The following is a 25867-nucleotide window of genomic DNA, read 5'->3' on the forward strand; positions in this document are numbered from 1 at the left end:
TATTTACTAGTTTAAAATAATAATAGCCTACCATCATTGATAATAATAAAACCAACTGGCCATATAAATATACATTTGTCATTTTATTAGTGTTTTTATGCATGTAAAAAAGAGAACATAAACAACGTAGATTTCCAAAATAAAGTTAATGGATAGCTTATTAATGGATATAATTATTCACACTACCTCTCGTTCTAGGGTTCTCCACACTGAAGGTGAAATGTATACCCTACATATATATTTAAACACATCAAAGTATACGTTATGTTGCAATAACAACAACAATAATCAATCATAACACAATATGCTACTATAAACTATTACATGACCAAAGTCTTTAAAAATGTAAGGCGATTCCTTTTTTTCTGTGCGATGGTCTGGCTGACAATGATGACATTCTCACACCTGTAACAAAACCATGCAATTGATATTAGAGACAGACAATATCTTCCCTCTGCTAATCCCCCAAACGTGGACTTTTGTTTTGTAAAGCCAACACTCCACTGTGGGAAAAGTCACATACAATGGCTTCTATAACAAGTGTGATGGTAGAGAGTGCTAGTTCTATCCTCTAAATGTGTGCATTTAACAATGCCCCCTTCACTGTGTCTTCCTACCTTAAGACTTAGTCTTGATGATGAATTGCTTACTCTTCTTGCCAATCTTATTAGAGGAAATGCAGGTGTAGGTCCCTGGAAGCAAGGAGGAAGAGGTAAAAAGAGGTAGGTCCTCCATCTTCTCTTTGGGATCTGAAGACTGCCAGCTGTACACAGGACTGGGGCTTCCTGTAGCCGTGCAGTTTAATGTGATTTCATCCCCCATACCAATGTCCAGGGTCTCAGCCTCAGGACTGAGGAAGGATGGGGGGTCTGAGAAAATAAGGGAAAGGGATGGATATTGCATAAAAACGAATACACAAACACAATTGTATTTCATTGTTTCTCATGAAACTATTAATGGTTGGGTTGAGTGGATAGGCTCACAGTGCACAGAGACGTTGAGAGGCTCTGATGTCACTGAAGGAGGTGGTTGTGGTCCCTCTGGTCCCAAGTCCAGCTGAGCCACGCACTTGTACTGGGCTCCGTTATCAGCTTTGGTTGGGGTGATCAGGAGGATGGAGGATACTTGGACAGGGGAGGCTGGGGTCAGATCAGAGAAAGAGTGGTTGTAAACTTCAGTCTGCCCTCTGTACCACCTCAGGGTGAGGTATTGAACAGGGGCAATGTTCTGGACATCACAGAGCAGCTGGTACTCTTTCCCCTCCAACATGGGGCCAGTGTGGTTCGCTGAGCTGATAGTGACACTGTCTGGAGTCTCTGTGAAAGATCAGCTGGTTAGTGTATCAAGCAAAACACGTACATTTAGTAGTAGTCGTCACAAATAGAATTCATTATTATGAAGTACGGCCTGATGCATGTACAACAGCCATGCTCTGCCTTAAATTGTGCTAAGATAAAAAGCCAGCTTTATTTAGGCCAGGTTGACTCACTGTAAAGAATGAGGTTGAGTTTCTCCTCACACTGTCTGGGTGCAGTGAAGAAGACTCCGTAGCAGATAGGCTCCTCGATCCAGTCGATCAGACTGTCCACCTTCCATTGGACAGCATGGTCTTGTTGGGTGTGTGCTGCCCCTATGGCTGACTCCCAGCCTAAGACACGCACCGGGCGAGAGGCCTCACAGCTGACGGAAACAGGCTCCCCAAACCCCACCACCACCCTGGAGGGTTTCAGCTCCAGAGAGCATCCTTCACCTGACACTGAGACATGGACAATATCATCATCACTATCATCATCGTTACATTGTCTTCATCCGCATCATTTTCACAATCTTTTTCATTATCATCATGATCATCACGTAATCTAATTAGAGAGTTCTATTATTGCTGGCATATCCGCAACATTCATATTTGTTAAATAAAATCACATTTACAAATACAAAGAAAATGTTGCTTGCAGTGATTTTATTGTGTGACTTTAGCAGGTGTTTATGATCTGTTTGTATCACTGTGGATGTAAGATTGGGTGGGATGCAGGTTCCACTTTGCCATCCTCTCTGGGTTGCAAGTTTAATTTCAGTGGACAAAGCACAGGTAAATAGTTCACACACTCATACTTGCAATATTATATAAGAGTATTTCGCCAAAGAGCTTTAAAACCATTTATGACCGATTCTATTGCCAAACATGTCTTCAAACTACAAACTCGTCGATACAATGGGGGCCTCTACTGCAGATGTCCCATAACCCTTGACTCCACAGAGAATAAGCAAATCTTATGAATAATAAAATGTTGTCTCTTGCAACATCTTACCGGTGCAGAACATGCAAAAGTTTAGGATCCATTTTAGAAAGTAGTTTTCCATCTTTTTGCAGACTTTGCTGAAGTCCACTATGGTCGGAGTTGAAAGGCGAGTGGAATTCCGACTTGGTCCTGCTTGGCAACTCCAAAGTGAACTGTGATTACTAACAAAAGCCCTCCCTCACCAAACGAGGGCTCTCATACCGTAGTCTGTGTCTGACTGCAGGGCCCCGAGGGAGAGAAGAGGGGGCTAAGGAAGTTTGACAGGCATCAAGGCCAGACCTCCTCAATGGTAACTCATTAGGCCTACATCCCAAATTCTTCCTTTATTCATTATTTGTGGTTTAGTTAGAATCTGTATTTTCATGTTCAATGAGAGTTAATATATCAGACCCATTATATATTTCAGCCCAAAATGTATTCCTACTCCTAGAATCACAGGCTAGGTCTTTTGTAGTTCTGTTTGCTGTCATGTATTGTTACAGCAGCACAACCCCAAGCTATTCAGATGACATCTCTGTTCTGTTTTTAGAAAATACCCATATAGAGTTCTATGACTTCAGAAGGGTGCTACGGTTACAATTTTCAGTTCTTTAATCTGAAATTAAACCCCAATGACCTGTGTTGCCTTGCCTCAAACTAAACAGTTCCCGTGTGACTGTGGATTCATATACATAGGTGGTTTGAGAGAACTCACAATGCAGTTCTACTCTCTTTTCTGCAGGGCATGTTTGATTCCCATACGCACACTGCTTGGAGACCCCATGCTTTGTCAAGACTCAGCAGGTTGGATTGTTGGACTCAAGTTTTCCGGCATGTAGTGTGTAGGCCTCACACTGTGATCAGAATGTACCACCACTGCACAACAGCACCGGCGTGACCAGTCTGCCAGAAACATTGCTCAGTAATTGGATGCTTATTGGGTGTATTTATAGAAGGCTCAGCTGCCAATCCTCAGTGTCTACAGTATGTCGACTCTATTTTGTGTTTCTACCCTGTGCCTTTGTTTGTTGTGGAAGTACACTACTGTACACTTGTTTCTGACAATGATCATGTGTGTATAATATATAAGGTTTTTCCTCAAGGGCTAAATGTGCTGGCAAATTGCCCTTATAAGTCTACACTGCAGCCAGGTTGTTATAGCAACAGTCAGGCTGCACACACAAAGTGTTTCTTGGCAAGGCAGAAGTCCCCTTCGCCAGGATAAACCCGAGTGACACAAAAAGGACACACACTCAATTCTGAAAAAGGAAGTATTTATATGAGCCACTGTAGGCAGGATAACAGAGGGACTTTCATGCTTCTCTTTAAATTGACCTTAGTTTGCACTGATTAGTATGGAGGTGTCAGTGTTACAGTGATGTATGAGAGAAAGGTTCCCAATGGCATACAAAAGACAGTAGAGGAACATGTCACAGTGAAAGACTGATTCTTTCAAAGCTTTAACTCAATGAGCATAACTGGTTGATGTTTGTACCAGTGAATGCTGTGTATGCATGCATCACCTGCATTGTCGATGCAAAACTTTCAACCAATGATGCAGCACTATTGAAATGAAAGACAGCATCATTCTCACCTAAATAGGTTGCAGTAGAAGACTTCCTGAAACGGAATCTCTGACACAATGCTGAGCCTGACAGTATTGACATTCCGAAGAGAGAACTAAATGTCTGAACGGAAGAGCAGTCAGATGGAAACACACACATCACAGGTCATATAAACATAAGCAAGCTGACAAAAATGTCTAAATAAAGTAGAGAATGAGTGTTAGTGGCTGTTAAATACGGCATATAACAACATTCAAGGCTGAAATCAAATGGACAATATACACATAGTTAGTTAGCGACACAATACACAAACATCACATGTAAAAAGCTAGTTTACATCGGGCAACTCAAATAGTGTTCTGTGCCCAGTCAAAACCATCACTCATTCATATCTTTATGTACATATTCTTTATCCCCTTACACTTGTGTGTATAAGACAGTAGTTTTGGAATTGTGAGTTAGATTACTTGTTGGTTATTACTGCATTGTCGGAACTAGAAGCACAAGCATTTCGCTACACTCGCATTAACATCTGCTAACCATGTGTATGTGACAAATAAAATTTGATTGATTTGATTTGTGAATGAATGCTTTGTAGTGTCGCGCCACATGTTCACATCGACACAGCCCAAGACTTATTCAAAACAACACCACATACAAATGGCACAAAGCTATTGGTTGGAGTAGGCTAATAGAAAGCACTCTTTGGATTTATAAGCCATGCAGGATTGGAGCGTTCCATCAGAATAATTCAGTAAACAACCATATTCTAATTCATACAGTGTCTGTTGAGGAAGTCCTGCTGGTCACATTGACGATAGAAATTCTCTTCCTCTGGCCTGGTCAGATGATGGAGTTGGGACCTGCTCTCTGTTTGACAACGACATAGACAATCACGACCACAAAGGTCAGGCCCAGGCCCGATCCTATGATGACCCAGAACGTTGTTCTGCCCCCTGTAGGAAGAGGGTGTGGTTAATGAGGGTTTGATCAGCTGACTGTCCCAAGCTCCTCAGCCCCAGCAACAGCAGAGTTTATTTGTTTGTGATGCACCACGCAGACAGACACTAGAGCAAAGAAAGCATGCACGACCAATACTATCCCTGCAGTGGTTCCACGACTGCCTGGAGAAACAGGAGCAATTTGGCAATATTAAACATTTAAATATACTGTCAACGGAGATATTTCACAGAGCAGTCTATATGGGAAATATTAAGAAAGTAACACATGTACATGGTACGGAAAGAATGATGAAGTGTTCTGAAAAACATTTTTCCATGGTAGTTAGTTTCATATGTACAGAGTAGTAACAATGTAATAATTGCAAAGTAACAAAGTACTTGTGGTCACCTGATGATGCACCCGTACCAATGGACAGTCTCATTCAGGTAAAAGGTAACATGAATGCCACTAGTGAGTGAAGGGGGAGCGAGGGAAGAAGAGGGAGGGGTAGTAGGAGAGAATAGAAGCATTTGTGAGAAAGATAAGACTAGGTACTAATTAGAAACATGATCCTACCTATAGGTTTGGAATTCACAGTGAAAGTCTTGCTGATCTTGCCTATCTGACTGGAGGCAGTGCAGGTGTAGGTTCCTGGGAGCTTGGAGGCGGGTGTGAAAAGAGCTTCTTGGACATGTACAGAGGAGTGGGCTTTCCAGTAGCTGTGCAGTTTAAGGTGATTTCCTCCCCCACTCTGATGTCCAGGGTCTCAGCTTCAGGTCTGGAAAAGGTTGGGGAGGTCTGAAGAATGAGGAGAAATAAGAATCAATCAACATAGACTGTTCCCATAAGATTCAGTGTCTGGGGAAGGTGAAATTAGGAGATGAATGAGAATAGATTACTGGACGAATCTGTTAAATATCATAGTAGGGTATCAGATCAAACTAAATGATCCGCTGTAAACATGAATGGAATGATTGAAAATAAGACTAGAGGGAACTTACAGTGCACAGTAATGCTGAGAGGTTCTGATGTCACTGTAGGATGGGGTTGTGGCCCCTCTGGTCCCAGGTCCAGTTCTGCTCTACATCTATACTGAGCTCCATCATCATCTCTACTGGGGCTGATCATCAGAGTATCTGACACATCCGCTGGTGTCTTACTGACAGTACTGTAAGTTACATTATCTAAGGGTTCATTCCCTTTGTACCACTTCACAACCAGGTTCTGTAGAGGAGCGATGTTCTGGATGTCACACTGCAGCTGGTACTGTGTCCCCTCCACCATGGGACCAGAGTGTCTCAGAACAGAGATGGAGACGCTGTCTGGAGTCTCTGTAGAGGAGGTCAACAATGTAAAAAACCCTCAATGCTGATATAGAGTTAAATAGAAACATACCTTTCACATTCACAAGGAGGAAAATACTCACTCTAGAGAATGACTGGAAGTACTTTTGAGGGTTGTTCGCTGTCAATGAGAGTGATGTAGCATGTAGGTTCTATTGTCCAATCAGTAAGGTTATCCACAGTCCAGGTGACAATGTTGACATCTTGTTCAAAACTTGTACGTCCGAATGTGTCCTCCCAGCCCATCCCCTCATGGTCTGTGGATGATGTGCTGCAGTTGACTGAGACTGAATCTCCATATCTCACCACCACTCTGGGAGGGTTGAGCACAAGAGAGGAGGCATGTGTTGGCCCACCTACCGGTCAGAGCACATGACATGGGTACAACATGGCAAAGATTACATAAAACCATCAAATAACACTGACATCACAATACATTGTCTGTCAAAAAATATATATTTGCTTGTATTTTTGCTGGTTTGTATTACAATCTCTCTGCTGGCCAAGACAACTGGTTTGACTAAGCAAACTGAACTTTTGAAGTGGCCATACATTTCACAATCAGAGGAAGTTGCCTATTGCTTCTGCTAGTTGTTAAAAAACAAAGTTCACTCAGTCAAGTCAGGAACAAGGGAGTAAATGAATGAAACTTGTTTTAATATTGATAGTGCTCTAAGGCAGGGGTTCCCAAACTTTTGCACTCAGACCCCCGTTTCAGCATTGGGGAACATCCCGCGCCACCCTGCGCACGAACCATGTCTATTTCTATGGGCAAAAGCACTTTTCATGACACAAACTGTTCACACCCCTCTTTATGGTGAAGAGAAAATCTTGCAGGTTTAAAGTTTATTTTCTGCAATTGTACACATTTTTTCATGAGGTGCAGAGAAAATGTAGCATTTTTATTCGATACATTTTGCCATGTCTAATGTGTATTTATGTGATATTTAAGTGGCTCAAACGTTAAAACAAAATCTATGGGGCAAACAATGGCAAAAAAAAACGTTAGCTGACGTGTCCCGACTTTATAAATAAATAATATAAAAAACTCAGGTTTTCAATTTATTAATGTGGTTGAGAGTTGTAACAGTAGAATGCACAAGGTGCATTTTTTACATGTGGTAGTGTATGAGAAGTTGTCCTCTTGTTATGTCATTCACTGACAGACATTAGAGATCTATTTCTAACATGTCAGCAGTGGTGGACCGTCAGGGCCAGCAAGGCCTTCTCTGCTGGCCTAAACATCATCAGATTTTTTAAATATTTTTTTACATATTTTCCCACAAATATGTATTAATTTATTCCCCAGAGTAAGAGTTACACTCTTCATTTCATAGCGTTCCTCTTGGTTACACTGCTTCCAGCCCCAGGTTGAGATTTGAAGGGCTGGTCTTTATGTTAAATCTTTTATCCAATCATATTCAGCCATCATGTGTTGCCAGGGGTCTAAAATCTGCCCTCAGGCCTTCAGAATCAACAGTGCGGGCGCTTGTAGCTTAAAGTGAATGGAAATTAAAATTTAGTGTCAACCAATCAGCTTTAGAGTTGGCTATTGGTACTACGCCTGCTGGCTGGCTCCAGTGTTACACAGGAGCCAGCTAGCAGGCGTAGTGCGTGCACGTCTTTTGATTGGATTACCAATATTGAGAGGCAGGGCCTATATGGGCAGGTCTCAGAACTAGGAAACTGAAATTGATAAACAAATTAATTTGCGTACTACTAAGCTGTTTTTTCAACCCACAATGGCGGAAGGAGAAGATATCGATTTGGTCGAGGATATAATTATAACGCCATTCTCAAGACAAACTTTTCAAGAAAAGTTAGACATTGTCAGGAGAGGTCGACCCCGACGCTACAAAGCCTGTCACAGGCGGGAAACTTTCAACTATGAATGACTCACAGGCTCCGAGAAGCACTGCAAACTGTACTGCTGGGGATGCCTATTATTTGCAAGTGATCGATTTGGAGTTTGGAGCAACACTGGCTTTGCAAACCTGAGTTGTCTAACCAAGGCAGCAACGAGACACCAAAGTACGGCTGGGCACTTACAAACATTGGTGCTTTAGAAAACTTTTGGGGACACCCGAGTGGATCTACAGCTAAACGAACAAGCGCGCAGGGCAACGAAGCTGCACAATGAAAAGGTATTGTACTCTTCCCCTGCAATTCTCTGAATAAAAATGTCAATTTCAAGGTGACGCAACGCCTGGTTATACTGCGTTTCTGTCTAAATGTATAGTGTCTAGAGCCATGGCATCATAATGATGGTAATAAGAGGTGGATTAATTCGGGTGGGACTGTGTAGGACTTCACTGAAGGCCCAGGCCCCAGAACCACGGCACGCTACTGCATGTCAGTTATGTACAGTTGATCAACTAGCCCATGTTAACTAGGTAGGTATGTTAGGCTAACCAGCTACAGTGGGGCAAAAAAAGTATTTAGTCAGCCACCAATTGTGCAAGTTCTCCCACTTAAAAAGATGAGAGAGGCCTGTAATTTTCATCATAGGTACACTTCAACTATGACAGACAAAATGAGGGAAAAAAATCCAGAAAATCACATTGTAGGATTTTTTATGAATCACTCAGCAACAGGCTGCCTCACTGCCTGATAGTCAACAGCGGAGCTGCACAATTTATATATTTTTAAGAAATGTCATGGCGGCCGCGGTGCAAAGAAGTAGCCCTAAAACCCGCAACCAATAGGTTACATTTTCACCCACTACATCGTTTTCAAAGTAGCCAAATAATACGAAAAGCACCTACATGGCAACCCTGAATCATCGCTCTCATGTCTGTGCAAGTAAGCTAGATAGTGCTACGTATCAACTGGGGCAAAAACCATAGTGAGCTTCGATTAGTCAATAGCAACGGGATGTCGTGTAAACGACGAACTTTAACCTTTCCCAAAGCTAATGGTTATACAGATTTAGCTGAATTTTTGTCCCGCCCTGTTCGCAATACCTCGCCCATGCTCGCATCGCACAATGGTCTCTCCGCCCACTTCGCGTCCTTCTTTGAAAATGAATGGGCTTCCGTTTAATCCGGGATGACGGAGAACCCAAAGCGCGTCGCGAAATAACTGTTGTGCAAAATCAGAATAATGACCAGCTGTTTTGAAATCCTGTAGATTCCTCATATGACCAACGTACCAGAAAAATCAAGTTCTGCAAATCACACAACAAATCTTATGAGAGATTATTTGAAATGAACAACGTAGTGCGTGTTCGGGTGTCTTCTATAATTCATTAGGCTTAAGGATATGACTTTTTCAAAACAAAAAGCCTATTGAAATATTTCATATTTTTCACGAGTTACATTTTAAATACTCAGAGCAGGTATTCCCAAATTGGGGACAATAGCACCGGGATGTCGTAACCCCCAGGGGTGCGAGCAATGCCGTCGGGGGTACGCCAAACAAAAATGTGATTCACATTAAAAAATATATATATATATATTTTTTTTTGTCCCCCCAAAAATTCTTCACATTTTCAAACAAACCATTTAAATTTTCCAGCTATACATTTGGGTGAGTTTTTGTCTCCTTAGTAGCCTCGTTTCAATGCCAAAAATAAAATGAAACCATCCAGTGTTCAGCTAAATAACAACACAATGTCAAATACAGGTAGCCTAGTCAAATAATTAACATTCAACCACATTAACTTTTACTCTCTTGCGGGAATTCCACTAGCGGTCTGTATGTAGCCAAGAGTTGCTGCTGCTCATTCCGTTTGCTCGAAAATGGATAAATGGTATAAAAAATAAAAAAAAGTAAGGCCCACGTCAATAGAGACACATACCAGCTCTACTGGTAGTACTGCTACTGCCAGGAGTACTACACCTGCACCTGTCACGTTGGACCATCGAAGAGGCGCAAATATGATAACTACATTGATTTGGGGTTCACTTATAGTGGGAGTAGTGCCTTTTCTCAGTCACAGTGTGTTATATGTGCAAAAGTATTATCTCACAGCTTGATGAAACCTGTCACGACTTCCTCCGAAGTTGGTCCCTCTCCTTGTTCGGGCGACGTTCGGCGGTCGACATCACCGGTCTTCTAGCCATCGCCGATCCACCTTTCATTTTCCATTTGTTTTGTCTTGTCTTCCCACACACCTGGTTTCAGTTCCATCAATTACATGTTGTGTATTTAACCCTCTGTTCCCCCCATGTCCTTGTCCGGTATTGTTAATTGTAAGTGCTTGTGCACGTTATGTCTGGTTATTGATTGTTCTGTTTTCCGGTGGGTTTTTATTATTAAACTGCGCCGTTGGAAACACAGGTTTTTGCTCTCCTGCGTCTGACTTCTCTGCCGCCAGTACGCACCCCTTACAGAATACCGGACCAAACTTATGGTGTAGGCAGGAGCAGGTACCCTGGGTATAGGGGTGGAGGAGCGCGTCTAGGAGCACGCAGCAATGCTCCACCATCTTGGCACCGCGATGGACCACGTTGCCCAGACAATGGACCGCTGGGAGAGACATGGAGTTCTCCCAGCGCCTCCACCAGCACAGCCGGGATCTCCAATACACGCCTCTCTTTCTCCTGGTCCCAGTGGGATTCGTCTCTCCCTTCCCCAGGAATACAATGGGACGGCTGCGAACTGCCAGGGGTTCCTCTTGCAGCTGGACTTGTACCTGGCAACCATCCACCCGGCTCCTTCGGGCCATGAGAGGGTGTCCGCCCTCGTCTCGTGCTTCACCGGGAAAGCCCTGGAGTGGGCCAAAGCCGTATGGAGAGAGGGAGCTGTGGCGTTGGTTCACCCGCCGTTGGCGTTGGTGAACGCCTATTCCATCTGAGACAGGGGACGAGGAGCGCCCAGGAGTTCGCCCTGGAGTTTCGGACCCTGGCTGCCAGCGCAGGATGGAACGACAGGGCCCTGATTGACCATTATCGCTGCAGTTTGCGCGAGGACGTCCGTCGGGAGTTGGCCTGCAGAGACACCACCCTCACATTCGACCAGCTGGTGGACCTGTCCATCCGTCTGGATAACCTGCTGGCTGCCCGCGGACGTTCAGATCGGGGCCTGTTGGTTCCATCCCCCCGCACCCCCTCTCCGATACCCATGAAGCTGGGAGGGGCGGTGCGCAGGGAGACCGGGGGGGGGGGGGCAGCTCGTGCACCATCTGTGGCCACAGAGGTCACACTGCCGGTCAGTGCCGGATTGGTTCCTCTGGGTATCAAGGCAGCAGACCGGGCACTCTGGCGTCACCCCAGGTGAGCCGGCACCATTTTCACCCAGAGCCCTCTGTCGCACATATGTTTGTGTATGTCACTTTCTCTGAGTTTTCCCCGCATTCCCAGAATAAGGCGCTCGTCGATTCAGGTGCGGCTGGGAATTTTATAGATTAGGTATCCTCATTGTTCCGGTGGCTGTGCCTTTCCCGTTCATGCCTTAGATAGTCGACCATTAGGGTCAGGGTTGATCAGGGAGGCCACCTCTCCTCAGGGCATGGTGACGCAGGGAGACAATTAGTCTCTTCCTTATTGACTCTCCTGCGTTTCCAGTGGTGCTAGGCCTACACTGGTTAGTTTGTCATGACCACACTGTTTCTTGGCCACAGAGGGCTCTCACGGGGTAGACGCGAGAGTGCTCGGGGAGGTGTTTATGGGTTTCCGTTGGTGCTACTCTGGTGGAGAGTCCAGACCAGGTCTCCACCGTGCGCATTCCCCTTGAATATGCTGATTTGGCTATCGCTTTCTCCAAAAAGAAGGTGACTCAATTACCATCCCATCGACGGGGCGATTGCGCAATGAATCTCCTGGTAGACTCTCCACTTCCCAGGAGTCACGTGTATCCCCTCTCACAGGCGGAGACGGAGGCTATGGAAAAATATGTCTCTGAATCCCTGCATCAGGGGTACATTCGGTCCTCCACTTCACCCGGCTCCTCGAGTTTTTTGGGGGGGAAGAAGAAGGAGGGAGGTCTGCGCCTGTGTATTGACTATCAGGGTCTGAACCAGATCACTGTGAGGTATAGTTACCCCCTACCGCTCATAGCCACAGCGATTGAGTCAATGCACAGTGCGTGCTTCTTCACCAAACTAGATCTCAGGAGCGCTTACAACCTGGTGCGTATCCGGACGGGGTAGACGCGAGAGTGCACGAGGAGGTGTTGAGAACTTGGTTGACTTGGAACATACCAGACAACTGGTACAGAGAGGCGGGAAACACAGGGATAAATACACTGGGGAAAATCGGCGACACCTGGAGGTGGTGGAGACAATCACAAGGACCGGTGAAACAGATCAGAGCGTGACAGTCTGACCGCTTGCATGATGACGAGTTTCTCACATGGCTGGCCTATCTGGGTGATATTTTTTCCCGCCTGAATGATCTGAATCTAGGATTACATGGACTTTCAATGTGCGGGACAAAATTGAAGCTATGATTAAGAAGTTGGAGCTCTTCTCTGTCTGCATTAACAAGGACAACACAGATGTCTTTCAATTAGTGTATTATTTTTTTGTGTGCAAATGAACTCAAGCTTACGCACAATGTCAAATGTGATATAGCGAAGCACCTGAGTGAGTTGGGTGCCCAATTATGCAGGTACTTTTAAGACTGAGACTCTCTCCAATACAACCCAAAATTGCAGAGTTATATGCATCCTTTCAAGAACACCCTTCTCATTAACCTGTGGTGAGTTACTCACAATTTTCGATTAACAAATAAGGTTTTATATGTAAGATGGTTAAATAAAGAACAAAATGATTGATTATTATTAAATTATTATTTGTGCCCTGGTCCTTATAAGAGCTCTTTGTCACTTCCCACGAACAGGGTTGTGACAAAAACTCACACCTTCTTATGTTGAATAAATGTATCGTGCCTCCCGGGTGGCGCAGTGGTTAAGGGCGGCACGATACATTTATTGAACTCTGGGTTCGCGCCCAGGCTCTGTCGTAACCGGCCGCTACGGGAGGTCCGTGGAGCGACGCCCAATTGGCCTAGCGTCGTCTGGGTTACGGAGGGCTTGGCCGGTAGGGTATCCAGGGTGCGCTGACCCTGGTGCTAGAGGGGGTATGCAGTTGGAGGTTGAATGTTTGAAGGGGTACGGGACTATAAAAAGGAACCACTGACTCAGAGCATCATAAATTGATCTCCAGGGAGCATACACAATTCACAAAAGAAATATGGGGTATGTGGGCTATTCTCTAGGCCTATTGGGGCTATAAAAAGCCATAGGGCCTAATTTACATTTTGTGGCTAGAAATGTAACAGTTAAAAAATATATATATAATTTACTTTCTGAAAAGGAAAGTATTTTTTAGAAATATTAAACACATTTTGCTCAATTATTTGTTCAGTCATTTTCACAATACAACAATAATTATCATCATAAAAAACTCAATATTTTAATGATAACTCAAAGCAATATTATACAAAAGATTAATACAAATGAATTTCTTAAATCAGGAGTATTTACATGAGAGGATTGTGAAACAAAAGATCTCCACAGACGTTTGTGTAGGCTACATACTGTGGTGAAAGGGGATCAGGGGAGAAACTCACTCTCCTAACAACCAGAGGACCAATATTGGTAGAAAATCTACACTGACCATCCCTTTGTACAATATTAATGGTTCTCTTCTTCCCTATAAGCCCCCCCTTTGCAATCTATTCTCCACATACTCTATGGGCCCTTAAATGTAGAGGCACTCATTTTTACAGACTTTATTAAATATACAGTTCTATATTTTATATTACATACACAAAAGGCTTTGAGTTTACATGAAGTAGCCTAAAACGTATGCATTTACATTGCAGTTACATACACTCATTGGCCAGTTCATTAGGTACACCCATCTAGTTCCGAGTCAGACACACTTTGCCTCCAGAACAGCCTGAATTATTCGGGACATGGATTCTACAAGTCAAAAATGTTCCACAGGGATGTTGGTCCATGCTGACACGATGGCATCACGCAGTTGCTGCAGTTTGGACGGTGATACATCACCGTCACCAGCCTGTACTGTTGACACCAGGCAGGATGGGTCGTGGGCGCCCGTTTCTGAGATACTGGATTTGGTGTGCCATGCTCAAAGTCGTTTAGGTCACTCGTTTTTCCCATTCTAACGTTCAATCGAACATTAATTATATGCTTTGATGCCCGTCTGCCTGATTTATATAGCAAGCCACAGCCAGGTGACTGTCTGTAGGAGTGATCCATTTTCGTGAATTGGGGGGTGTACCTAATAAACTGTCCGGTGAGTCTATATGGGCACCTTGTAATTACAAAGTGTTACATACCTGTAACTGTATAACAAACCGGTATAACAGCTGTAAGTACTATGTAACAATGTAACTACCATGTAATTACAAAGTGTTACATACCTGTAACTGTATAACAAACCCATGTAATTACAAAGTGTTACATACCTGTAACTGTATAACAAACTAGTATAACAGCTGTAAGTACTATGTAACAATGTAACTACCATGTAATTAAAAAGTGTTACATACCTGTAACTGTATAACAAACCGGTATATCAGCTGTAAGGACTATGTAACAATGTAACTACCATGTAATTACAAAGGTTTTAAGCCACAATGTGCAGTGGGACCTAAAAAGTATTGACATTACTCTTGAGCTCCAGGCTTTCTCTTGACTCCTGCATTTGATAAGAATGGCTTGATTCAATCTGCTTACAGGAAGAGCAACCACACACCAACTGCCCCTTCCACACCTTCAGAGCTCACATGCAGTCAGGCATTGCAGTGATGCAGTTAAAACACTGAACACTCCAGATGCAGTGGAACAGTGTAGAGTAGTAACAGAGTAGCTCTGACCCTCAAATGAGACATGAGCTCCCCTAAATGAGCTCACCGCTGGTTTAACCTGGTTCAGGTTCTTTCAATCGCATTCATTCTCCACCTGTCTGCCTCTCTGATGTCTGTTTTGAGCATTGCAACATTGTTTCAACTGGGCCCTCACATGAGCTTGGGACAGACAGCTGTAGTTGTGTCCCGTATTTCAGCCCCTTTTCAGGTGTCCAGAATTTTTTTTTTAAATATACATTTGTCAACAAGACTCATCAATGAATTCAGGCTACAAGAGTGTAGGCTTCCTTACAATCACTGAATGTCAGTACACTTTTTGGTATTTTGTAACAGATGTCTCTTTCCCTTTGTGAAATGACGGTTGCACAGTTTGGAAGCTGGAATTATTTTGTGGACAAAAGTGCACAGGTAGCTTAATACTTTTTGAAGTGATTTGTTTGAGAATCAGATGAAAACATCATGACTGTTAAGTGTTCATGCCACATTAAAAGGTAACACATGTTTACTGTAAAAATATATCTTTACTATTGGGCCCCCTCACCAATTTTCTTTTTTTATGAAGTCGAAAAAAATAAAGACCCCTGAATGTCATGGAATAATTCACACTCTGGGGAAATAATACTTTTCACATGTTGGCTATATTAATTGGTTTCAGTGATCATTGTGCTCACAACCTAAATAAGTTGTGTGCATATACTGTAGCACAGGAGGTTGGTAGCACCTTAATTGGGGAGGACGGGCTCGTGGTAATGGCTGGAGTGGAATTAGTGGAATGGTATCAAATACATCAAACATGGTTTCCTTGTGTTTGATGCCATTCCATTCACGCCGTTCCAGCCATTATTATGAGCCGTCCTCCCCTCAGCAGCCTCCACTGTACTGCAGGGTTACATTCCAAGCTTCTTGTCACGAGCAAGACATCACATCCAGGCAAAGTGAACATTCTCACAATTTCAATCATGTGCTGCTCTTCAAGCAATTGCATAATGTGACAGCAATTACATTGTCATCAGACCAAACTAAAAAAAGACATTCAAAATGACATAACAATGTCCTTGTTGGTGCTTATGCAATACAAACCAGTTTTTCCAAAACCAGTCATATAAAAAATACATTTCAATTAAGCCAATTTCCAAAGAGGGATTTCAACTTGTCCATTCGCTGCTACTTCTTCTTGTCCTTCAGAGAGAACATCAGCTACACTTTGAATGTGTAGAATAGATCATAAAGCTCACACTAAAAACAGAGGTTATTCTACCTCATCGGGTTCTTCAGTAGAAGGGGAAACAGAGGGACTGATCTGTACTTAAAATCTTAGTGCTAAAGAGGAAAGGGAGTGCATATGAAGCATAGGGAGGTTGGAGGAGAGTCAGGAGACACTCCAGACCGGCGTCTGCCAGCTGAATGAGTTGTGACCAGCCCCGCAACCACCTCAACCACTTGGTCTCTCACTTAGTCACTTAGTCTCTCAGCGGGGAAAGAGTGGCTCATCCCAATAAAGCTTGTTCTCTTAAAAGTTGATGTTTGGCTGAGACAGTTTAGTCATCGGGAGCGGAGTGTCCCGGCCGCCGTTCTGCGCCACGTTGCCGTTGGGCGTGCTGCTGAGCTTGGCCTTCTTCAGGCTGTAGCGGCCCATCTTGGTGTTCTTGTAGTAGATGGAGTAGATGAAGACGAAAATGACCGAGATGACCACGACCATGAAGGCCACGAAGCCCGCTATGAGGGGCAGGTAGTCCTCTGTGACAAGAGAAACAAAACAACAAACACCCATTAATCCATCACACTCTGTTAACGTTATGGCGCCACCTCAGACTGAACCATTTTCACCATCAAATAGAGAAGTGTCAATACACTGATTTATTACTACTTCTTTCAACAGGAAAGAATAAGCACGTATTACTTAACATAATATTACATGATCCCACCAGTCAGAGTAGATCTACAACATACCGTAAGAGTGGGGACATTGCTCAACTTTAACCTTGAAATAGTCTTCTACAAGGAAAGTCAGTACTGAGCTAAACTGCCAAATATTCAACAACTTTACCCAACACTCTTCAATGAACGATGGATGATGCTCAGTTCTACCTACCCTCACCATTTGCCCTTCCCAAGGAGTTTGTTTCATGCCTGATTTTATATGTGCACAAAAATATACTGTCCCCTCATCTCATGTTTTGCAGCTTTGGTTCAAACTCCCTCACACAACAGAGATGTACTACATGTATCGGACTACAGAATGTGGCAGGAGGAGAGCAGTTCAGAAACCAGTAACTAAGAGGTTTTGGATTGGTCAACGGGTAAAGGACATATGAGAAAAACTGCATAGTTAAAAGCTATTAATACAATTTGTTCAGAGAACATTAATCAGTCAACCAAAGAATAACAGACACAGAGAGAGAAAGGAGACCAGATAGATGGGAGGAGGAAGCAGACCAGCAAGAAGAAAACAGTCTACAAGACTTTCATAAACAGTAAATAGAGGGTTTAATACAGTTGAATAAAGGTTTGATTACCATTTAAAACCACCTCTACCACAATGAAGCTCGTCTCCACAATGTTGGTGGCGGTGCAGTTGTAGAGCCCTGCCTCAAAGACAGTCAGGTTGCCTCCCGCCTCACTGACATGCTTCGCTGGGTCATAGACCCACTTTATCCTGGGCTGTGGGTAACCCTCAGCCTCACACACTAACTCCTCAGGATAGCCCCTGAACACAGGTATCCTCACTGGCAGTCGAGATGTATTGATGCATGGCTTATCTTAGAGAGAGAGAGGGAGTAAAAAGGCAGGTGGTGAAAATATGAAAACACATTTCTTGAATGAATTACTGCAGTGAAGGAAACAAACACAATTGTAAGTTTGATTATTTTCTTCTAACATTAAAAGACAGTGGAGTGAGACTTCACCGTCGAACATTACACACTTACGGAATGTGTATAGAGCTAATGCATTATCACACGTTATACAACGTTAGCATGGTTTGTATATATGAACAGTTCTCAGCAACTCACAGTGTACAGTAATGCTGAGAGGTTCTGATGTCACTGTATGCTGTGGTCCCTCTGGTCCCAGGTCCAGTTCTGCTCTACATCTATACTGAGCTCCATCATCATCTCTACTGGGGCTGATCATCAGAGTATCTGACACATCCACTGGTGTCTTACTGACAGTACTGTAAGTTACATTATCTAAGGGTTCATTCCCTTTGTACCACTTCACAACCAGGTTCTGTAGAGGAGCGATGTTCTGGATGTCACACTGCAGCTGGTACTGTGTCCCCTCCACCATGGGACCAGAGTGTCTCAGAACAGAGATGGAGACGTTGTCTGGAGTCTCTGTGGAAGACAATTTTCAGACTTAATAGTGTTTCAAGATGAAAACCAACCTTTAAAAACAACTAGAAGTTCATACAAAACAGTAAAAAAGAGACCATAAATATGTGTAAGAGCATATGGTGAATAATAATGGTGTAACGGTACACCAAACCCCCTCGGTAGGTGTTGCGGTTTTGGGGTCACAGATTTCTTTTCGGTACAACAGGAACATGAAATGCCATTCACAATGTTCATATAATACAATATACAGTATAATATATTATACCAGCCAGATATAGAAGATACCCCTTACGGATAGAGACATTGTTCTTCTGACATAGAGAATGAGGAAGACAGCATCTTCACTTACTGTATACTGTGATGTGCAGAGGCTTACTGCATCTTCCAATCCCCTGAAAGGTTGCCTTACAACCAGGCCTTATGTCCCAGTCTAGGAGTTCCAAAACACTCCAGGTAGTGTCATTGACAACTTCTGGACCTGTGGTCCAGTAGATCTCTTCAACACTGGTTGTGTTTCTGCACGACACTGAGATTGGAGATCCATATTTCACCACCACACTCTCAGGGATCAGTTTGATAGGACATACCGGCTCCGCTCCTTACAGAGTTAGGAGAAAAGAGAGATAATGAATTACATCATTTAAATACCTGGTAATATCCAACAATAAATCACATCATATTTCAATGAGCAGCAGCAAAAAGGGTAAAGGGTGGTCAAATGTCACATTCAGCTGAAAGCCGCCAGTGACTCAGTAGACCAAAATACAGGAAAATGAGCCAGGAAGGATACACTTCCTTCACAAAAATTGACTTTTTTTTGCATCTCATTCTTTAGTGGAGCTTTTATGTCACTCTCCCTTCCCCTAATAAGCTCCATCGATAATGTACTTCACATGAAGCACATCTCTACGTAACTTCAATGTAACTTCCACTAGTTAAGCAATTATTTATTCAATGAACTGGGGTTTAGTGTGTGTGTGTTTGCGCACGCATTTCCGTGGTTCTTTAACACTATTGCTGGATTAAGGAATATGACTAAAATACCTAGGAATAGTATTTCTATACATAATGTTGACTCTCAGAATCAGAGAGCACAGAGCCAGGTTATGGCAAATAAGCCAATGTCTACCTTTGTAGCCTATTTCATCTCAACAATGTGCGTCTACTAGTGTGGTATTTTTTTCTCATCATATTTTAGAATAAACAAAATAAAGTTGTCAGGCAATTTGTATGACGATGAGCACGTTAACATGTTCTATAGTGGACACCACCGATCACTTCCCGTTCAGTGCGCTACAAAAACTTACTTGATTCTGATCCATTCAACAGCGACAACAGTTCTAAAGTCAAAGCCAATGAAATAAGGCGATTTAGGTACAAATCCTTCATTGCCTGAGCTCGAGGCTTTGTAAGCCGCCTGAATGTCTATCGGCCCGTTATTTAGCAGCCTCTGAATATATATATATTCGAGTGCTTTTCTCTAGTTCATTGGAAGTTACAGCCGAGCGGCGCCGAATTGTTGACTTATTTAACGAAAGTGCAGCCAGCACAGCACATTCACTCTATCCCTCAACTCCACTCCCTCTTAAATATAATGGAAAACAACCCTCCCCCACAAGCACCAGGCCGTTTCTAAATGTGTTATTCAATTATGGAACGAGAAACCACATCAATAGCCTAGATAGGCTATACATAACGACATTCCAGAAAGCAGAGATTAATTTGGGAAAACAAAGCTGTAGGCATACTGTTTTTTTTTCTCTCCAGTAAAATACTGGTTGAGCGCAGTTTTATTCCTGGTATTAAAGGGACAGTCCAGTAATATTGATTTCAATGCATGTTCCTCATCATATTTGCTGTCACTAAATTGTGATAGTATCATATTATAATAGACTATCATATCCAAATGCGTCACTGAACAATGACATAATGTCCAGTAGGCATAAGCAAAGATGACAAATGCAACTGTGAATACAGCACATAGAGTGTCCCCCTTACTATGTAAAGCGCTTTAAGCATCCGGACAGGCAAAATCCAATAATTGATTATAATTGGTGAAGGTCTTACCTCTGACAGAGACCCTGGCTATTTGAAATACCTTTCCCAGGGTATTACTGGCGTGGCATGTGTAAGTCCCTATGTTCTCCCCTGTGGCCTGCTCGATGGTCAGTAGGGACCCCCCATCATTGTTCTTCAATTTCACGTTGGGAGCCCGGTGATAAGTCCACGAGTACTCTGGCCGGGGGTTCCCATCTGAGGAGCAATTCAGCCCAGTAGGGGAACCAACATCAACTTCTGTGTCCCTCAGCTCCAGAATGTTCTGTGGTGGGACTGGAGGCACGAGAGTGACATGAGCATAATAAGACCAAAATACAACAGACGATGATATAGAAAATACAAATATGGACAGAAGACCTGGGTTCAAAGAGTATTTTACATTTTCATTAAAATACTTTGCATATTTGCTTGGGCCTGTCTGGATTGCTACATGGGTGGGGTTTGGACTTTTGGGACTATTACATTGATTCCATTGCACAGATAAGCTCAATCAAGCACAGCTAAATCAATTCAAAGATGTTAAATACTATTTGTATTGTACCAAATGACCTCAGGTACAGGATAACCCTCAACAGTGCAGCTCAGGTTATGGGCTGTGTACTCAGCTATGCTGTACTATTTTGGGCATTCAATAAGTATAGTAACAGTATTGGGGAAAATGACAGAGACCTTTCAGCAGGCTGTTAAATTAACAGTACAATGAAGGCTAATAGAAAGTTAGGAGAGACAAAAACACATGCAAATTGCTGTTGTGATCGTTTGGAATTTTGGAGTTCTTGGAACACACTAATAGTCCGTACCTGACTACCCAAAATGCTACACCACTCCCACAGATGTTAGTTTCTCCTCCGCAGTAAGTCTTGATCTGACTACCTCCCCGACGATTTGAGGAACGCAAACATATTCTAACTATTCTGATTGGTCCCAGAAACCAATGGGTTGGGCCAGAGCCAGAACAACACGTGGGTAAAGCGGTGTTTTGAAAATTGTTCATTGGCTTTGATACTCTGATTGGTTAGAGCTGATCCAATCGCTGATTACTTTGTAGAACACCCCTCATTTTGACGTCACTACAAACGACTTCAACAATGGCAGTTTTAGATGGAAGTTTGTAGCGAACATAGAGCAGTGGAAGAATTCAGTTTGAGTTGTCAGGCAATATGTCGCAGACAAAAATAATGGCTGCCTTCCCCTTTAAGATGAGCCACCACAAGCTGTCATCCAGGCAGAACTACAGTTCCCCTGTCAGCACTCCCCACATCCTGCCGCTAGTTGCAATGGGTGCAGCAACCAAGGACTTCACAGCTGTTTTGGTTGATGACAGTTTTGCCATTGATACAGACTACAGGCACTGCAGACTGAAGTTAACATCAAACAAAAGGGTCAATGACATCACTTTAGGATCGTTTGAAGAATGTGAAATGAAATCCCTTAGGCCCAAAACACTTCCATTTTTTTGTTTCTACCTGGTTGCACTCACCTGTAAATTGTCCCAGGTCTGAATTAGTCCCTTGTTAGAAAGAGAGGAGGAAAACCAGAAGTGCTTCGGCACTCCAGGACCAACATTGAACAGCCCCGCAGGGCCACCAACCCCAAAAAGAAAACAAAAAGACTTACAGTAAACAGCAAAATGAAGAGTCTGTGATGAGAGGACAGAAGCTAGTGGTCCCTTCGGTCCCAGGTCCAGCTCTGCCTCACATCTGTACTTTACTTCATCCTCAAATCTCCTGGGGGTGATGTTAAGCGTGGAGAACACATCCACTGGGATCCTCGTGGAGTTGTGAAATGTTTCAGTTTTTACAGTTTCATTCCCTTTGTACCACCTCACAACCAGGCTCCGTAAAGGAGCGACGTTCTGGATGTCACACTGCAGCTGGTACTGTGTCCCCTCCACCATGGGACCAGAGTGTCTCTGAGGAGAGACGGAGACGCTGCCTGGAGTCTCTAGAGACAAAATAGTTGTATATAGTGAGAGAAAAAAACAATTGTTTTCACTGACAAAACTCAGTACAAGACGCAAAAGAAAAACAACTTACTGTATAGAATGACAGGGAACTTTTCCACACACTGCTCTCCATCTTTTTGTGTGAGGTAGCATACAGGTTGTATTGTCCAGTCTGTCAAATTCTCCACATTCCAGATGACATAGTTGACCTCTTCTAAAGCTGTACCTCCTAATGTGGCCTCCCAGCCCATCCCCTCATAGTCTGTGGATGATGTGCTGCAGTTGACTGAGACTGAGTCTCCATATCTCACCACCAATGTGAGAGGGTTGAGCTCAATAGGACAGGCGGCATGTGTAGGCCCACCTACAGGTCAGACCACATGACAGAGACCATAATCAGCTCATTTGCATTCTCAAGCAGACATACTGTTTCTTTAAACATAAACGATCCCAAGTCTAAGCCTAGAATGCAGAATGGTAAACTAACAAGAGGTTCAAATTAGTTGCCTTTTTCAGAAGGCAGTTTCTAATCAGTAATCAAAATATAGGAAAAAAGTTTACAACGTAGTATATTGGACAAAGACATAACCGTTAAGACAAAAAAATTGAAATTTTGTGTCATGTCACATAATCTTTACTGCGAGCATACAGATTTTATCCGCTACTACATTGCCCTCTCCTGGTTATTCCAAAACGTGTTATTGGTTCTTAGTTTATATCTTTGGCCACTATGAAATACGATCCAGTTATTGTGGATTTTAATGCGAACCAAGGCGGCTATTGTTCCTATCCCTCTTAAAACTGGAATGTCAAATATTTTAGCGTTATCTGTGTTTCTATTCTGCTTGAAATTCTTAAATTTTTCAATAACGGTATAACAAAACTAACTTTACCTGCCATCCAGAGAAGTAACGGAAACCCAAGAAAAATCCGACTAAATATTATTTCACACATTTTATATTAAACTAATGTTTCATTCCCAGAAAGACGTAGAAAAATGTAGGTATTCCTTGTGGTCAGTGTCTGATGTCCAAATGTCCAGTCCCCACATGCACACAGCCCAACTCTTCAACAGGCGCAGCGGTCAGTTGTCTCACATTATATTTTGGCTCTGTATTGAATTACAAGAACAGGACCGAAAAATCGTGAGAAGTCACGTGCTCTTTACTGGAAGACCCCTTTGAACGATTTCAACCATCAAGCTCAAGAAACCGATCAATGTAACTTTAGGGAATTTCCATGGAACAGGACCCGGAACCTCGTTTTGGACTGTTTCATTCTGGAACCCATTTGCAAGGATGCGGTAGCTCTCTTTTATCATACATACTTTCCATTGTTTGCGATGTAAAAATGATAGTAAAAGCAATCAGAGTTCATTCAAGTTGCCTGCTGTGTATTTATCCTGCATCTAAAAAAAGGGCCGGACAGAGTTTATGGTTTGCGCAACATTGTATCGCCTATAGACCAACGCGTGGCCATTGTTGTGGTAAAAAACATAATTGCGCCTGTATCTCTCATAGAACATTCCCTTTCTGTGATCTCTCTCCCTCTGCTCTGACAGGCATGAGCCTGCAACTGTCATCTCTCCAGTGTTGCTATTCATCATTTCTTTCACCGCTGATACATTGAAATACATTTGCCAAAATTATAGAATTACTGTTGTCTGTTCAGAAAGAAATGAAACAATTCAGAGAACTACACCAGTAATAGGCATATAATTTAGCCCAAACTAAAAAGATTTATGAAATATGACAAGTTAGAGATTTAAATAGGAATATTCATTTTTTTCTGAAAGGCTATATGTCTAAGCATCTGAGGTCACCAGCTCACAGTTTGACACCCACTGACTAGCATTAGACAATGTGATGCAGTGTTTGTGTTCTTCCATTTCAAACAAAATGAACAGTTTCATCAAATTGACATAATAAGTCATTTGTCTTTTAATTTTGTTGTGTATATTATTTATTTCAGGGGAACAGTCGCTCAATTGATTGCATCGATTTAATTGCAGAATATTTATATTCATATTTTTATTATCATTTTTCATAGTGTTGAAATTAGCACAGTAGTGCGGAATCTATGTGCATTCTAGAATTAACTGTTATTTCCAGCTTCTCTCTGCACTTTCCTGTCTATTTATGAGACTCGTGGAAAGTACTGAATATCTTGGTCATGTGATGTGTGCTCTTGTAGAGTGGATGCAGAACTGAGTGGTGAAGTGGTGATGATATAATAAGTCATCAGATGAGGGGGAGGTAGTGGGCGGTGGGATGGCTCCATCCACAAATAACATCTCTGTTGACTTAGACTGATATTTAGTTAGAATAGAGATGTTGAGAACACAGAAATGCCTCACTATCTTATACACTATACAGGCTTTATAGCAACCCACAGGTGGGCAAGTGCAGGTGGGAAGACACTCAAGAGCTCCATCCAATCAAAAGGTGTATCTGCTACACGTCTGAATGGGTCCCTCGGTCTAGTCACAGTAGCCGTCTGGACTAGTACAATGGAATTATTTAGCTAAAGCTCAAGCCTTTTAGATGATTTATTAGCCCTACATCATCCATCAGCCCAGGTTTTGTCTGTGTTTAATAGATACGGTGAGGATAAGTCATACCCGGGGATCAGAACAAGAGGAGTATTTACAAAATACCAGCTGCTGCTATTTCTAAGCAGAGTTCTAGACTTGAGTTAGGGTCAGAGGCTGTTCTAGCTAGTTGTCAGAGAAAGGGGAGGTGAAGGGAGAGGAGAGACAAAGTTATATACAGGGGAGGACTGGACTCCCCATAAGAACAAACAGTGTGTTCTTGTTGCAAAAACAAGTGTTTGAATTCCAGTCATGTCTCCGACACACTCCCTATTCAATAGTGCTCTCATACTGTAGTGCTCTCAAGACATTCTGAGTCTGTGTTATATGTCCTACATCCACATGGAAAGTCTCTAGTCAATGTCCAAAAACGCTATAGAAAGTTCATACACAGACACTCAATGTGAACAATAGTATTCAATGTAAATGGACAGATCAAAGATATTGTTATTGACCACCAGCCAAAAGGAAACTTTAATCTCCACACAGGGGCTCTGCGTATCTAAGCAACAAGGTCAAAGGCAAAGTAAATAGTTACCAAATGGGACAGACATTTTCAGAGCTGTAGCTGAGGAAACTAACACTCAGCTTTCCTCCCGCTGCCCTTTGTCAGCCCTGTGTATGTTTTGATACTTTACCTCCAGAGATCCTGTAGCTCCCCCGTATGTACGTTAAAGCAGAGAGACCTGGAGGGAGTTGACACGTTGCATTTTGGGTCAGACCTCAAACAGTTCCGTTTCCTGTGGATCGAAGGTTCAGTTTGCTCCTCAGCGTACTCAGATGTTTCAGAGAGCGACATGTCAAACCAACACAAATACACTAGAGGATTTGAAACACAGTAGCTTTTCTTTGAGTGTTCATCCCACACATGACTTCCTCTTAAGATGACACTTTCATTCCTTTCTTTTAGCAACTTTGACACCAGAACACGTGGAAACAGTGCAGCATTTGCAGGACAGTACATCCCTGCTGGCAACATAAAAAGAACAGAGAATGCACCAGAATACACTAACACAGAGGAAAACAG

The 25867-nt window shown here is 42.8% G+C and overlaps 1 protein-coding gene across 1 annotated transcript; it reads right to left on the bottom strand.

Moving 5' to 3' along the window:
• Window positions 1-64: 64 nt before the first annotated feature.
• LOC115110551 (uncharacterized) lies at window positions 65-25451 on the bottom strand. Its single transcript, XM_029636305.2, has 18 exons — window positions 23144-25451; window positions 22342-22614; window positions 21923-22249; window positions 20315-20578; window positions 18597-18845; window positions 17924-18247; window positions 17429-17671; window positions 16426-16649; window positions 11036-11330; window positions 10504-10923; window positions 6351-6485; window positions 5788-6117; window positions 5363-5467; window positions 2310-2477; window positions 1490-1756; window positions 984-1316; window positions 618-869; window positions 65-405 (listed from the first exon to the last, which is right to left on the bottom strand). The coding sequence occupies exons 1-17, from the start codon at window positions 23202-23204 to the stop codon at window positions 619-621; spliced, it is 4269 nt and encodes a 1422-aa protein (XP_029492165.2). The 5' UTR covers window positions 23205-25451; the 3' UTR covers window positions 65-405; window position 618.
• Window positions 25452-25867: the final 416 nt, after the last annotated feature.

Source organism: Oncorhynchus nerka, linkage group LG26 (genome assembly GCF_034236695.1).
Source record: "Oncorhynchus nerka isolate Pitt River linkage group LG26, Oner_Uvic_2.0, whole genome shotgun sequence".
In the NCBI taxonomy this organism is placed as follows: domain Eukaryota; kingdom Metazoa; phylum Chordata; class Actinopteri; order Salmoniformes; family Salmonidae; genus Oncorhynchus; species Oncorhynchus nerka.

Bases quoted from the DNA above. Each gene is read 5' to 3' on its own strand.
- LOC115110551 (XM_029636305.2), bottom strand. From the start codon at position 23,204: ATGTGTGAAATAATATTTAGTCGGATTTTTCTTGGGTTTCCGTTACTT. The intron at 18,248-18,596 runs GTAAGTGAAGAT...TGTCTTCCACAG, and splicing joins TCTGCACATCACAGTATACA to AGACTCCAGACAACGTCTCC. The intron at 1,757-2,309 runs GTAAGATGTTGC...TCCATGTCTCAG, and splicing joins CTTTTGCATGTTCTGCACCG to TGTCAGGTGAAGGATGCTCT.